Here is an 11502-nt window from a genome sequence, read left to right as displayed (position 1 = left end):
CCTTTCGTCTTAATTTGGGTGCCCAGGGTTTTCCTTTTTTCAGAACTGGCTAATAATTAGGCGGCGATTCGTACTTTGTTCTTGTTTATTATTTGTTAAAACTCAAATTCAAAGCATCTATTTAGATGCTTTTAAAATGTATTGTCTTATTATTGTCTTACTATCTAGAATTTTGAGTGGAAAAGGCCGCTATGCTATCGAATTAACCCTTGGGGATATTTATTCTTTGGTCGTTTCCTGCAGGCTTTTATTATATTGTTTTTCGGTGACCATAACGCCGTCCATATCCACAAATCGCGTGTGGGTTCCTGCTGCGATGAAACGCTTGGCAGCCTGCATATCCAGTCTTGGCGCCGCCAGAGCATCGTTTATTTCCTTATCGCGGGCAAGTAGTTCCTTCGTACGACTCAAATCGTGCATCACACCATGCTGAAATGGAATCAAATGGCGATTGTCACTATGCATGTAAACTGTGTATTGGATTGCACTCACCTTCGAGACATCTAGACCTTGCAGTTTCAAGTATATCCAAAACAATGTGCTCTTCAAATACACCAGGTAACTATCCAATTTAATTTGCTCATTTGTCGTCAATGTGCGTTCTGCCTGTAGCGCGAGTGCCTTCTCCATGTCGGCTTCCAGAACTTCGATGCTGCTGTAGAAGGTTTTCAGGATGCGTTGCATATTCTCGTCCTCCTGGAGGCTGGCGTCTAAGTAAGCGTTGCAGGGTAATTCTTCATCGACAGGTTGTTTTTCTTGAGCCATGTTTTTCAAATAGAATTGAAATCGTGTGCGAATATTTACATCTAGTTTAGTCTTGCAGTGTGACCGTTTATTCACCATACAAAAACACCAATTTTAAGGAAGCGTCTAAAAAGCGATGTTTCCACCAGCGCATTCTGCGCCTACACCGTTCTACTCTTTTTTCAAATTTGAAAATTAGCAACAAAAAAGCTAATTGGACGAATTCTCTCCGCTCTTGTCTTGGTTTCTCATTATAGTCCATATTGAAGCTGAGAAATTGTCCTTTAGTTGTTTAAAATAATACATTTAGCGAAACAAAAATGCACCTATTGTGTCTTTGAATGCATTTAAAATTTTATTGCCCAATCTTCTCGTACACAGTACTTATGTATTTAATAATACTTTCACAACGGTTTTATCATAGGGCTTTTCGCCTTTTTTTTGAAGTTATGGCCAATTAATTGTTGTAATCAAGGAACTCAACATCAAGTATTACAGATTTGCAAATATGGGAGAAAATTGTAGTTCATGTAGAAAAAGTATATGGGTTTAAAATAAATCGGATGTATTTGACCAATAATTATTACTTTACATTACAATATTTTAAGCTGTTAGCATTATGATTATGTCTTTTACGACCTTTGAGTTTATTATATATAAATTGTCATCTTATCTTGCAATCACACAAATACCCAGTAAAAGTTTCCAGGTCGATTTTATTTATCTTATTAACAATACAGTAATTCCTTAGAGTACTGGGGCGACAAGAAACATATTTGAAATTTTTACGCAAGTTTCTAGTCATAATCCTTGATAGAATACATCTACTGTATTATATTTAATTCCTAAAGTATAATGAAGTCGAATAATGAATAATGAATAATGATTGAACAGTGAGTATTTTTCAACCAAGGATAAAACTTTTGCAACTTCAAAGCGTAATCAAATAAACCTAAGTATAAATTGTATTTTGTTGACTATGTTATGACTAAAGATCCCACACGAGCCGATGCGTACCCCAAAATGAAAGAAAGCAGCAACTGCTTGGAAATCCCTCTCTATTAATACACGCCCTACTAGTACAGCACAGTTTGGCAAACCGCGTGGTTAGATCATGTGCAGCTTTTGATCGTTGAGTTTGAATGCCGCCGCATCGCTATGGAGGTGAAAAGGCACGATATCACCTGTTGTGGCCATATCAAATGATGGTGACATAGACGTTGCCGTAGCAGTTGCTGGACTATTGCTGCCACTGGTATTTGTGATGCCCGCCTTTAGATGTAGGCTGTCCAAGGACATTTGCTGAGACTGCGTGTGTGGAAGAGGAAGGGCATTGGGATTGGGATGGATATGCGGCGGATGGGCTTGGGGATGAGTTATGCTCGCAGGGACGGTTGAGAGTTTTCCTGAGTTTGTTGTGATTATTATGTTTCCGGCATGGGAAGCACCGCGTCCACGCTTCCGCTTCGGAAGAATTCCTTTTCGCGCCATATAGAAACGAATGGTTGAGACAGGAATATTGAACATATTGCTGACTGTTTGGAATGTCTCGCCCTTCGAAACACATTTGGCCGCTTGTGCTAGAGATGCTTCCGAACGTCGGACGCGCTTATATGAGGTATAGCCATCGATCGAGCTATGGCTCAGTCCTCCGGAAGTATTGGCCGATGTATCGAGATCAGTGTCAAGGCTGACGGATAGCCCGGATCCGCACGGCACTCCTGCAGCAAAACTGCTATCATTGTTTTCATCATGAGCGGCTACATAGTTGTGATCGTCCTCAACATTTGAATCCAAATATTGCTGCTGCTGAAGCTGCATTTGCATCCTGAGAAAAGATGATAGTTAGGCAAAGATTCTTTTTATAATATTTCAATAACAAACCTCGCCTGCTGCAGGGATAGTTGGACATTCATTTTGTTGTCAACGGCTTGCGCAGATAGATTGCAATCCTCGAATTGCTCTCCGTAGGCATTCCAATTGTTAGGCACCTCATCGCCGGAGTCGTCCTCGGTCGGGGCATTTGAGTGGCTGCCCAAGACGTTCGCAGAGGTGGCTTTAGATGGCTGTTGAGCATTACTGCCGTTTATCTGAGGTCGCTGCTGTTGTTGCTGCTGTTGCTGCTGCTGCTGTGGCTGACGAACATCCGAATTGTGGCGCTTCAATACTGTGGGTTGCTGCTGGTTAACCGCTAGCGGTGGAGCGGAGGAGGTGGTTATCGTTGAGGTGGTTGAATTAGTGGCTGCATCGTCCGTCTCCGTGCTGTCCACATGCTTGAAGCTTCGCGGTGTGGATGCAGCTGGATCCTTGGCAGCCTCCAGACTCGCCTGCTGGAGTTTCTTGTAGTTTATCGGTGCCTCGGAGCCGTATAGCCCGCGAATCTGCAGTTGTTCGGCACAGCGAAGCAACTGACCAAGACCGGCTTGCGTGACATTGACCTCTCCCTTGTACATGAAGTCCACGAGCGCCTGGATTTCCCATAGCTTGATCTCCCTGGGTAGTATGATAACCGGATGCTTGCAGGGATGCTCCGCCAGTATCGCCTCAAAGTAGGTGGAACAGGCGGCCAAAACCAGACGATGACAGTGCACCTGTTGGCCCTCGCAGGCGAGTGTTACGTCCACGAATCTCTGGCCCGCCAGCAACTGCGGAAACGCAGCTCCAATGCTGCCCAAGTGGCTGTTCCAGCGTACACAAAATTCCTGGGTAGCGCCGCTCATCGTACTCAAATATAATTCGCGCCTTTACTGTGCTCCTGAGTCTGCGAAACTATTGCTCATTTAAAGATCCTTGTATATCCTGCAATAAAGATAAAGGTAAGTTTAAAGTTAAATTATTACCATCATTTCAAAATCCGTCATCTATCATTTCATTCTCCTGAATGAGCTTACAATAAGGATCTAGTATATGAGCCATTCTTTGTAACATTTTAAATTAAATAGATATATAATATATTAGGTAAGCTTGTGAACGATTCTATGGACTGTGTTTGTTGCATTTTTGTTGTACTAAAACAAGGATATTAATTATCCCTTTTCTATTAATATTTGCATTTCACTTGATACGGGATTAAAATAAATGTAACTTTTAGCAAACAATATGAGTTCTGCCAATTTAATGCTTAAATATTGCTTCATCCTTATCCCTGTTTGATTTTTTTTTTTTTTGTATGCTTTTTGCATGAGTGTTACGTTAGTCCGAGGTTTTTATTTGCTTCCTTTTTAGCAGTTGACCACTGTATATACATACACACACACACAAACACACGGGCGTACATACAGGTGTATATGCTTATTTACATTCGATAATTGTGCGAGTAAATAATGTCCTCAGTACGAAACTGAAGGGAAAACCATGCGAATTTTCACTTGCCATGTTTTTATGTACCCACATACATACGAACGCTTGCATAAATACATATGTACACCTCCACTGGCCATTTGCACAATTGGAATTACTTCTATATTTAGTAATAAGGATGTAAACAGTCGGATGTACGCGTTATGTACATGTATATATCCCTGCGATTCCGAATACATACCTGTTTGTTTGCCAAGGAATCGAAACTTTGCAACTTTTTGCTCTTTACTTCTCGCTTTTTGGCCGCTATGTAACACAATAGATGCGATGGCGTGAAAACGAACGAGAATTTTATGTTAGGACTGTATGTCCTGTGCGCGTGAGCTATGTATGAATGTATCAGCGCCAGAGTCTTGTTTAAAAATACACACTATTCTTGCACCAAATCGTTCACAACACACACAAATATGTACATTTCGGGCATTAACCAATGTCTCTATTCACAATCCCTGATCGTTTGCCGTGCGTCCCATTCAATTCGTTGGTTTATGAATGTTTATTTTAACCAGCAATGCTGCATGCGCGCGTTTTTATTTCCTTTTTTGATGTACAATTGCTGTTATTGACATACTATTAACAAACAAACGCCAAACTCAAATTCCAAATCGGTTCACGCCTAAAACTACTGAATTTTTGCCTTTTTCAAGTCTGCTTTCCAACTACATTTAAACTGTAAAATTTAATATTGTCTTTCGCGCTGCCAGCTTCTGTAGCAATCAATTGTTATTTAAACTACGCGTTAGCCATAAATGCTGGCCCTTCTAAGCGTTTCATAAACGCGTGTTTGAGTAAATAGTTATTACCTACTGTGCGTGATATGCTATTTTATTAAAGTTAGTATGTTGTCAATTTTTTAGAAACCCAATGCATTCAATCGTTAAAATTGAATAAGTTTAATTTTCTATTAACTTCTGCATGTCGATTGTGTTCAGTGGGAATATAGATTTCATATGCCCCAAATATCCCAGTCGTTCCGCTTGTCTCCACTAAGCGAATGTAGTTGCATGCAGCCTATCGATCTTAAAAAGCGAATAAATAAATAATAATAAATAGAATAAATATTCTATATCGTATATATTTATTCCAATATCTGTTGCTGATAGATTATGTCGTATACAAAAGCTTTAACATATTTTGCGAAAAACCCAATAGCTCTAACATGAAAAGCGTTTGTAGTCTAAGATGTGAGAGTGTATTTTTACCTTTCAGTCGACTGGTCACATCGTTCAACCCAAACTGACTCGGGAATTTTAGTGTGAGTGCTTTTATTTTTATTTGAGGTCTAAAAAAAACTTATGGAAGTTTACCACTGGGCATCCACATATGTGTGGTTATTAAGTGCTTGGCTTTGACATTGTAAATTGTGCAGTCATAACGCAGCCAAATCCGAGCAGACATTATTGAAATTCCCAGTTTTCTGCGTTTTTAGAAGTAAACAAATGCTGATGCCTTCCACAACTTACATATCTACATTCGTATATAGTATCAATGTCTAATATTAAAAAATATTAAAAAAAAAAAAGAAAACAGTTACACAGTAAGCTTTGCCTATGATTTTGAATCCATTTGTTGCTGCCATATAAACGTACCGTTATGTGCTGTCCTTGTAACGATACCTCGATACCTTGTAATTACACGGATGTAAAACGCATATTAGTACGATATGATAGATCATAATCATAGTATAAGTCTAGTTAGCTGTCGCAAATGTTTTCTACAGCATCCACAGCTAAACTTACACTAGTTAACAAAAACGCAAATCCAAATCTGAAAGAACTTTCCAAAAAATAATTTTATCTCGACGAAGCAAAAATTTGTCCATTTTATTACTCACGCCGTTTTCCTAATATTTGCCTTTCTCAGTAAATTTGCGCTCAGCGGTTATCTTTTAAGACCCCTAAAACTGAATCTCATCGACAAATAACAGCCTCGTAAGTCTGTGCCCAGTAAATCTTTATTTATTGGCGAATGCAATAATACTTTCGCACACAGTTGGATTTGCTTGATTATTTAATCAATTTTCTTTACGTACTATACGCTTCGGTCACCATGGAATCTTATAGAATAGGAATATGCGTTATAAAGATCACTTCTAAAACCGTATTACTTAGTTTTTAAGTTGAGATCTACCACATTCCTGACCTCTGTTTCATACATCATTGCAGGATATCATCAGTTGAAAACTATGACTTTCACGACCAACAAATGTGATCTGTAAACTTAAAAAGAAACCGAACCGTTTTACTGTTTTTAAGGAGACGTATGCGATAATTTGTATTGAAGAAGTCCGCACACAATTCTAACAATGCGAAAGAATACCATTTGGAACTACTCTCTCATATTCTTCTGCTGTGTGCTGAAGAGCATAAGTACGCTAGATCATGGCCCGCACACAGTATCCGTCGATTCGAATCGATACAACACACAGCATCAGTATAAGCAAAATCCCAATGTTGCCTCACGTCACGCATCCCACGAATCTGGTCAGAGTTTACACAATTCCCAGTCGGAACATGTCACCCATATCGCCGCATCGCACGCCGGAAGCGGCGGTGAGCACTCCACTCATCTGGCGCAAAATCTGCACAGGAGCTCATATAATCTTCTGAGCGAGGCCATGTCCCAGGCGGTCAGCAATGAATTTAGTAAGTTGTGCACGAAGCAAAGCACATTCTAATCGGATCTGCCAAAACCAGTCATTAATAGCACGTGCCGAGTCATTGCATTAGCTTAAGTTTGCAAGTTAAGAAGAGCATCCAATTTGTAAGCTATTTTATCGCCTATAAGGTAGATTTGAAGCATGTTTAAGGATATTTAAAGCTATTTATAATTACTTAACTTGATATACCCTTGCAGCGGGTCCTTATCAATTTGGTCAGACGCTTGCAACGCCGCAAAGAGTATTCCAATCTTGTAAAGTAGATAGATACTCGTATAGTATATATAAGCATGTCCGTATGTTTGTCTGTCTGTCCGTCGTTAAGCAAACCAGTCACTCCATTTTGAAGCCACCTGGTTGAAACTTTAAACATAGTCTTCTTTCTATTGCAGGTAGTATATAGGTCGAAACAGCCGAGAACAGACGACTATTTCATATAGCTGCCATATGAACGATCGGACTATTTATAGGACAATCTGGCCAAATTGGTAAAACTTCGTTGTTTTTTTTTGTGTAACTTAAATTTTATTCAAAACCTAGTTGCTTTATTTGATTTCTATTTGTCATCTTTATTAAATCGATACTCGATGTAAATTCGTTTTGTAGGAGTTCAGCAAATTATTTTTCATAGTATAATTTCCGATGCCTATATTATATGGGAATTTTCAGGGCGATTTTAGGACAAGATTGCAAATTGTGGGAAAATCGGACGTCTAAGGCAACCTGCACTTTTTCTTTTCTAACTGCATCGGTATTTGAACTTTGGCTCGCCGAAGTTACCTTTTCGTTATTATTTTTTGTGTTATAACACGCTTTTGCTAGCTATCAACTGAAGAACGGGTTTTAACAGTATGTATTATTATGTTTTGATTTAAATAGCCTTTTGTGGATTAGATTTAATAGCATGTTTGTACACATTGTTAACCGATGTACTCTCAACAGGTTCTATGGGAAGTGGTTCAGCGGATGGAGCGTGTGCTGCGGATGATTTTGATTGCTACAGTGGTAGTGTTCAGGATCGCTTTGGCATGGAGGCTATTGCAAGCTTACATCGCCAGTTGGATGATGACGACAATGGAAACATCGATCTGAGCGAGTCCGATGACGTATGTTATAAAGCCATTTGAACTGAAAGTGAAAAGTATATGAGCATCATGTTTCCATGACTAGAAATTGCAGTTTGTTAAGCTGACACAAATTGTACCCTATACTAGAAACCATTTAGAAATTCATTATTCAGAACACAAATGAAAAGAATCATAAGCGTGCGTATTTGTTTTGCAAAGAAATCTGTTTATTTAAAATTTCTTTAATTGCTAAATTTCGAATATAAATCGATTTTGAAAGTACCTTCTGGATTACTAAGCTTTTTTATCTTTTTCTTGTATTTCGTAAAGACTGTATATTTTTTACGACTGCAGATATTTTTTGTATAATACGTAAATATATAGTTATATGTAAATAGTTAAATATTACAACACTATATGAAACTCGGCTTGCCGAACTAAGCTTCCTTTCTTGTTACTCGAAAAATAATTTCAATAAGAATATTGTAATTAGTATAGATTACCCAGATCTTAATCAATTAATCAACCTACATTATGGAGGTAAACATATATTGTATAATATTGTTCATTTTTGAAATCATCGTTCATTCAGCTTGACCTTTAAAGTAGGACACTTCATTTTCCATTGTTAATTTTAAATTTTCAACATTTCATATGCTTTATTTTATGTTCCCATCTTTAAACGGATTATTCCAGTTTTTGCGGGAGGAATTGAAGTACGACTCGGGCTATGAAAAGCGGCAGAAAGCGTTTCACTTCAATGACGATATGCATATATCGGTCAAAGAACTTTGGGAGGCTTGGCTGAGATCGGAGGTGCACAATTGGACCATCGAACAGACCACTGATTGGTTGGCGCAGTCCGTTCAGCTGCCCCAATACGTTGATCTGTTCAAATTACACAAGGTTACTGGAGCTGCTTTGCCGAGGTAGGCTATAAATCATTTTTAATTTGAGTTCTCGTTTATTTACATCATGTTAATGACTTTGAGTTCATCTGTCCCATTTATGAATACGTTGTGCATCGTAATCCATAACTATAGGTTGTATTACTACTCTTCCAAAACTTCAAAACATAGTGGCAAGTGTAGAAACCAAGAAAGGAAGCTATCTTTGGCAAGCCAAAGTTGATATGTATTAATTAAACAATCCTATGTTTTCCCTTAGGTTGTCTTATTCTTTTGAAGAACTTCTTATCCTTTTATGAAAAGTTAATCAATTTGATTTGTTGAATAATCTAATACATCCAATTATATTCGGCGTTTTAGATTGGCTGTGAATAATCTTCAGTATGTGGGCAATGTACTTGGCATTAAGGACCCTATACACAAACAAAAAATCTCATTAAAGGCAATGGATGTTGTTCTGTTTGGGCCACCGCGAGGTAAGAAGCTTATAGTTTAACAGAGTATAAGAAGTACTTATTCAAATACATTGGTCTTTGAATAGAAACTGGTACCCGCTGGAAGGACTACATACTGGTGACTTTGTTGCTTAGTGCTATTATTGGATGTTGGTACGCCTACCAGCAAAATAAGAATGCCAAACGTCATCTTCGTCGAATGGCCCAGGATATGGAGGGATTGCAGAGGGCTGAGCAAAGTCTACAGGAGATGCAGAAGGTTGGTTTTCCGAAAGTTTATATAGAATGATTAATAAATAAATGCATTGCTTTACTCCTGTAGGAACTAGAACGAGCCCGAATGGAACAAGAAAATGTGGCAACAGAAAAACTAGATTTGGAGCGGCGTCTAAAAGAAGCCCCCACTCTCAGTTCATCAAACTCGGATTTGGAAGTTCAGCAGCTGAAAAAAGAAATCGAGATGTTGCGCAACGAATTGTCTCGTGCCGAATTCGAACTAGTGGACAACTGCTGGTCACCGCCGCCACAACTGCAATCATGGCTCCAATATACATATGAACTAGAAAGTAAGAATCATCAGAAGAAGCGCACATCGGCTGAGAAACAGCTACAGTCAGCCAGAGAGGCTTGTGAGAAATTGCGTAAGAAACGTTCAAGTTTGGTGGGTGCGTTCGTTTCCACGCATGGAAAGAGTATTGATGATGTGGATCGATCCATTGTTGAGGCACGGAATGCACTTGGAGATGTAACAAACGAGCTGCAAGAACGACTGCATCGCTGGAAGCAAATCGAGACGTGCCTTGGCTTAAACATTGTTAATAACAATGGACTGCCCTACTTGGAAAATGTTCTGTATGGCCGAAATGGGGGCTTACAAAGTTCCATGGGCATGAGTTCAACCAAGGGGTCTAGAAGTGCGTATATATTTACATTATATCATGTTGAAAACTCATTAATATTCGTTATATTTCGTTGACAGCACGTATTACCAACAGCACCGAAGACCTGGATGATGAGTCCATACAAGGTAAGCTGAATTTTGAGAACTTTTCGCTGCTTGCCACGGAATAAGGCTTGTGCGCTCGGTCTGTGAGGACAATAAAACCCAGCTCTTCAGAAAAGCATACTACTTGACGAACTAAATAAAATTATAAAACCGCTTATTGAACCCTGAATGAAATCTGTTTTACATTAAGATACTGTATTAATGAAGGTCATATAACATTATGTGTGTGTATGATATTTTAATCTTTATATTTGTAATATATCCATTTTATTTTTGATGTATACAAAATGTCATCTACTTAATTTTTTGTCAAAAACAACGAATACTATAAAACCATACTGAGTTTTGTACGTAAGAATGAACTTATGAATGGTGGTCCACCTAGTGGATTATTTAAATAAAGAAATAAAGTATTAATGGGGCCAGTATTGATTTGTTTATCAAATTTCAACAAGCTTTTTTCGTGGGCAGGCTTTTTTTGTTTAGTTATCTTCCATAAGGCGGAAGGCGAAAAGTTTTTAACCTTTCATGATTACAGGTTTTGGAATTCCATAACGGATCAACCCTGGTACAACCTACTGGTCTTCCGAGCCGGCTTGACTTCGACCCTCGCCCTCTATATTTATTCCGATTAAAGAAGCTTACGTTTTCCACCTATTCAATGTCTGTAATTGGCTATCAGCTGACCACAGATGTGTTATGGATGACTGAAGAACCTCTTCTGGCGACCGGCATGTTCACCTCACCTGATCCATATTCCTTAGGAAAAATTACTACATTTATTATTGATTTCATTTGATTCGAATAAATTTATAGACTTTAACCTCGACTTCTCCAATTGTTTTTTACTCTTTAAATTATTGTTTTAAGTTAAATAAAATGAATTGTTATCGATAACAAGATTTCCTAAGATATCATGTTTTAGTTCTTATTATTATTCCCATGTGATAATAAACATTTTAATAAGTTCATAAAGAATGATGCGACAGCAAATTTTTTGGGAACGAATGGTATTTTTAATAATTGCGAAACACTGGTTTTTAGTTCCAGTTATTGCATAATGCAATACTCTCACGGAGGGGAATGGATGGAATCTTTTGAAGATGTGAAACTCCAGCTGTTATATTGTTATATATTATCATATTCCATACGAAAGTAATAAATTATATTATTGTATGTGATATTTTACTCTTTTATTTTAGCCATTAAACTGGTGCTTAAATACGCGTACAAAGTGTAATTCCTAACGTAGTAAATGAGATTTAGAAAATTCTCAACGCAAAAGAATTTTATCTAAGCAACC

General features: G+C 38.2%; 3 protein-coding genes and 1 long non-coding RNA gene across 9 annotated transcripts; 1 reads left to right on the top strand and 3 right to left on the bottom strand.

Moving 5' to 3' along the window:
• Positions 1–56: 56 nt before the first annotated feature.
• On the bottom strand, positions 57–847 carry LOC6524913 (nuclear nucleic acid-binding protein C1D). Its single transcript, XM_002100717.4, has 2 exons — positions 493–847; positions 57–429 (listed from the first exon to the last, which is right to left on the bottom strand). The coding sequence occupies exons 1-2, from the start codon at positions 841–843 to the stop codon at positions 220–222; spliced, it is 561 nt and encodes a 186-aa protein (XP_002100753.2). The 5' UTR covers positions 844–847; the 3' UTR covers positions 57–219.
• Positions 848–1288: 441 nt separating this feature from the next.
• On the bottom strand, positions 1289–4825 carry LOC6524912 (protein tramtrack, beta isoform). The gene is made up of 3 exons (XM_002100716.3): positions 4286–4825; positions 2629–3543; positions 1289–2572 (listed from the first exon to the last, which is right to left on the bottom strand). Exons 2-3 carry the CDS (start codon positions 3462–3464, stop codon positions 1852–1854), a joined length of 1557 nt encoding a protein of 518 aa, XP_002100752.1. The 5' UTR covers positions 3465–3543; positions 4286–4825; the 3' UTR covers positions 1289–1851.
• Positions 4826–5215: 390 nt separating this feature from the next.
• Positions 5216–11028, top strand: LOC6524911 (stromal interaction molecule homolog). 6 transcript variants are annotated; one of them, XM_002100715.4, is made up of 9 exons: positions 5219–5359; positions 6270–6749; positions 7706–7869; positions 8527–8759; positions 9099–9214; positions 9280–9452; positions 9516–10107; positions 10173–10220; positions 10738–11028. In XM_002100715.4, the coding sequence occupies exons 2-9, from the start codon at positions 6410–6412 to the stop codon at positions 10752–10754; spliced, it is 1683 nt and encodes a 560-aa protein (XP_002100751.2). In that variant the 5' UTR covers positions 5219–5359; positions 6270–6409; the 3' UTR covers positions 10755–11028. The 6 variants fall into 6 exon arrangements, 5 of the variants coding, with proteins under 5 accessions (XP_039231947.1, XP_002100751.2, XP_015045950.1 ...); XM_015190464.3 differs by lacking the exon at positions 10738–11028 and having other exon boundaries at positions 10173–10537; XM_015190462.3 differs by lacking the exons at positions 5219–5359; positions 10738–11028 and adding an exon at positions 5396–5535 and having other exon boundaries at positions 10173–10537.
• Positions 7623–11069, bottom strand: LOC122319616. Its single transcript, XR_006245245.1, has 2 exons — positions 10946–11069; positions 7623–7891 (listed from the first exon to the last, which is right to left on the bottom strand). It is a non-coding gene; the product is annotated as an uncharacterized LOC122319616 (long non-coding RNA).
• Between the last annotated feature and the right edge of the window lie 433 nt (positions 11070–11502).

The sequence above is a fragment of the Drosophila yakuba genome, chromosome X (genome assembly GCF_016746365.2).
Source record: "Drosophila yakuba strain Tai18E2 chromosome X, Prin_Dyak_Tai18E2_2.1, whole genome shotgun sequence".
Taxonomy (NCBI): Eukaryota; Metazoa; Arthropoda; class Insecta; order Diptera; family Drosophilidae; genus Drosophila; species Drosophila yakuba.
This window is presented reverse-complemented; position numbering and strand designations above follow the sequence as displayed.

Coding starts and splice junctions, on each gene's coding strand:
- LOC6524912 (XM_002100716.3), bottom strand. CDS start 3,464: ATGAGCGGCGCTACCCAGGAATTTTGTGTACGCTGGAACAGCCACTTG. Junction 2,573..2,628: donor CTATCCCTGCAGCAGGCGAG/GTTTGTTATTGA, acceptor ATCTTTTCTCAG/GATGCAAATGCAGCTTCAGC.
- LOC6524913 (XM_002100717.4), bottom strand. CDS start 843: ATGGTGAATAAACGGTCACACTGCAAGACTAAACTAGATGTAAATATT. Junction 430..492: donor AAGGTCTAGATGTCTCGAAG/GTGAGTGCAATC, acceptor ATTCCATTTCAG/CATGGTGTGATGCACGATTT.
- LOC6524911 (XM_015190464.3), top strand. CDS start 6,410: ATGCGAAAGAATACCATTTGGAACTACTCTCTCATATTCTTCTGCTGT. Junction 8,760..9,098: donor ACTGGAGCTGCTTTGCCGAG/GTAGGCTATAAA, acceptor TCGGCGTTTTAG/ATTGGCTGTGAATAATCTTC. Junction 9,453..9,515: donor GTCTACAGGAGATGCAGAAG/GTTGGTTTTCCG, acceptor TTACTCCTGTAG/GAACTAGAACGAGCCCGAAT.